At 41.6% G+C, this 3,430-nt stretch overlaps 1 protein-coding gene across 1 annotated transcript; it reads right to left on the bottom strand.

Annotated features, from left to right (window-relative positions):
- Positions 1-1,064: 1,064 nt before the first annotated feature.
- LOC307253930 (interferon-induced protein with tetratricopeptide repeats 2-like) lies at positions 1,065-3,132 on the bottom strand (the record flags this gene model as incomplete). Its single annotated transcript, XM_080032153.1, has 2 exons — positions 1,065-2,370; positions 3,038-3,132. 2 exons carry the CDS (start codon positions 3,130-3,132, stop codon positions 1,065-1,067), a joined length of 1,401 nt encoding a protein of 466 aa, XP_079888279.1.
- Positions 3,133-3,430: the final 298 nt, after the last annotated feature.

Genomic DNA, 3,430 nt, shown 5'->3' with positions numbered 1-3,430 from the left:
ATGTCCATCAGTGCAACATGAACAGTCCTGCAAAACCATGTCGAGTACATGTATTTATTGCATAGTAACGACCAAAACAATCAATTTACAGAAGATTTCTTAGTGCCCATAATGTATCTTTATTAGAATTGTGTACAACTGAGACAGAGGTTAACATACTTTCTGTGCAAACAGTCAGTTACATGTGTTGATTATATTCAGGTTATACATCAAATGAACTATTAGACAGTTTTATTTTTCACACATATTTTGTTCTCATCTTAACTTATACAGAGCTAAGGAAGAAAAAACAACCCAACAGTTATATAGTAAATATGTAAACACAATGTTTACATGGAAGCTATGAAAAAAAATGAAAATAGATCTTCAGCTACCACACCCCAAAGTGACTATTCCCAAAGTCCTCAAAGACTAATTACCCTTTATTATTCACTACTCCAGAGTTTACACTAAAACTCATTCCATAGTCTAGTATCATAAACTTAAAATCGATGCAGTGCCATGTAAAGTAATCAACCCAACAGGAATATATTAAATATGTAAATATAATGTTTACATGGAAGCTATGAAAATGAATGAAAATACCCTAAGGCACATTCCCAAGCCAAAATCCCCACAGACTAAGGTGCTATTTAGTTTTCACTACAAAGTGTACACTAAACTAATTTCATAGAGTATTATCTTCTCATATCACTTAAAATACAGGTTTAATGAAAAGAAAATCAACACAACAAGAATATAATAAACGCAGTGGTCCACCACTGTGCTTGTCAAATGGTCAAACCGGCACCATAAACCCCCACTAAAGGGCACTCTTGACTGACATTGGGAGGATTCACTTGCAGGAATTAAAGCTACTCCAAGTATCTGTATCAAATAGGGCCGAACTATACTATCTCAACCAGTGCCTCTGCAGTTTCTCACTTCCTTTTAACTATGTTTAATGAAGTGATCTTTACCACAAGGCTTTTCTGAAAGTTTTCCAAATGTCTATGTACATATTTTTGTATGTGATGCAACACCTACATTTCTGTCTGTATTGAGAACCATGGCTGGTTAAAACACTACAGGTGTGGCAGGCTTTTTAGAAACTCCTTTATTTCGCCACACATTCGGTTATTGCCTTTGCCCTTAATTTCCTCCAGAACTCTGATGCTGCTGTCACGATAAAAGGAACAATGCGGTATCTCTGCCGCCTTCATGTTATATTTTATTGACCTGTCTATATCCTGTAGAAGGATGTGTAAATAATATGAATATTTGTGGTAAAGCATCTGTTTATCTGCGGGTTCCAGATCCATTCTCAGCAGTTCCTGGTACATCTGCTCAGCTTTAGCTTGGCCCTGATATTTATTTGCGTACATATTTGCGAGATCCATTTTCTTCACAAGGGAAGAATCAGGGTAAAGAGAGATCAACTCTTCCTGGAGACGGATTGCTCTTTCTATGGTGATTTGCGTTGCACGACTGGCCTTGAAAGTAACGATCCATTTGTAGAGAAGTGCTGCACATTTCTTCAAATAACGCTCATCTGGATGTTTTACCACAGCCTCCTCTGCCAAAGCAACGGCCTCATCAACAGATACATACTCTCTGTAAACCCATATTAATGCATTCATACCACTGTAGCTGCTGACAGGATTTCTCAAAACCCTTCTGCCTAACTCACGTATTTCATCTTTATCAATTCTTTCTCCTTTCTTGGCACAGTGCTCAAGGTAGTGAACAGCGAGGTACAAATCCTCTGGATCCTGTTCTTTGGCGATCTTCATTTTCTCCAGGATTTCATCCTCCAGCTCTTTGTGGTCATACTTGAAATCATTCCTTAACAATAAGACATAGCTGGAGTTCCACTCCACCATCTCCGACTGCATCCCGATGGCTTTCTCAAAGTAATCTACAGCCAGCAGCTGCTTGTCTCTGCTGAAGTTCATCAGGGTCCAGGCTTTCTCAGCGTAGGTCTCTGCATGGAGCTCGTGCTGGGGTGGAGATGGGTATTTCTGCATCAGGGCGTCGACCTTTGACAGGTAATCCTGACTCTTTCCTTGGTCTTCCAGGAGATGGTGCAGCCAGGCCAGGTTCCCATAGTTCACCACTAACCACGGACCTTCATCTGCTTCTCTGATGTTGCAGAAAGCCTCTGCAGCCTTGGTGAAGAAGCTCTGGGCGTCTTCGGTGAAGCCCAGCTTGTACTGGATGTACCCCCTCAGGTTGTAGATGTGACCCAGCCAGCGGTTTCCCTCCTCTGTCCCGACGTCCACCAGCTTGTCCCTGACACGGAAGAGTTTGGATGGTCCTTCGTCCAGATCCCAGGTGAAGTGGCACTGCAGGACCTCCAGTTTGGACTTCAGCGTTTGATTCTGTGCAGCACTGAAGGAGAATGAAAACATGTCATGTTAAAACACATCTTCAGTAGTTCAGGACATTATGATCGGGGTTATGTTTGGATGAACATTGTTTATTTATCGTGGAAAAACAGAGGAAGAGAAGAATTATGGAGTATGGTGCAATGAATTAGGGCCCGACCGATTAAATCGGTTGATTAGAGTATATTTCAGAATAATCGGTATCGGCATTTATTTTGTACTTTGTACTTTGTACTGCAGATCAAAACGAGCAGCGTGGTAAAAGTAATCAGATCCAGTGCATACGGAAAGTATTCACAGCGCGTTTCAGCTTGGAATAACGCTGGATAAAATTTTTAAAAATCTTCAAAATTCTACACATACGTAATACCCCATAATGACAACTTAAAATAAATTTGTTTGAGATTTTGGCAAATTTATTAAAAAACAAAAAAACAAAACAAAGGAATGAGTATTCACAGCCTTTGTGATCAAGCTCAAAATTGAGCTCAGGTCCATTCCACTGATCGTCCTTGAGATGTTTCTACAGCTTCATTGGAGTCCACCTGTGGTAGATTCAGTTGTTTGGACATGATTTGGAAAGGCACACACCTGTCTATACAAGGCCACACAGTTAACAGTACATGTCAGACCACAAAACAAGCATGAAGTGGAAGGAATTGTCTGTAGACCTCTGAGACAGGATTGTGTCGAGGCACAGATCTGGGGAAGGGTACAGAAACCTTTCAGCTGCTTTAAAGGTCCCAATGAGCACGGTGGCCTCCATCAACCGTAAATGGAAGAAGTTTGGAACCACCAGGACTCTTCCTAGAGTTGGCTGTCCCTCTAAACTGAGTGAACAGGGGAGAAGGGCTTTAGTTAGGGAGGAGGCCAATAACCCGATGGTCACTCTGACAGAGCTCCAGGGTTCCTCTGTGGAGAGAGGAGAACCTTCCAGAAGGACGACCATCGCTGCAGCACTTCACCAATCAGGCCTGTATGGTGGAGTGGCCAGAAGGACCTGAGTTTACCAAAAGGCACCTGAAAGACTCTCAGACCATGAGAAACAAAATGTTATGGTCTGA

Source organism: Ammodytes marinus (assembly GCF_949987685.1).
Source record: "Ammodytes marinus genome assembly, chromosome: 8".
Classification (NCBI taxonomy): domain Eukaryota; kingdom Metazoa; phylum Chordata; class Actinopteri; order Uranoscopiformes; family Ammodytidae; genus Ammodytes; species Ammodytes marinus.
The sequence above is the reverse complement of the archived record's forward strand: the minus strand, read 5'-3'. Positions and strand labels throughout refer to the sequence as shown.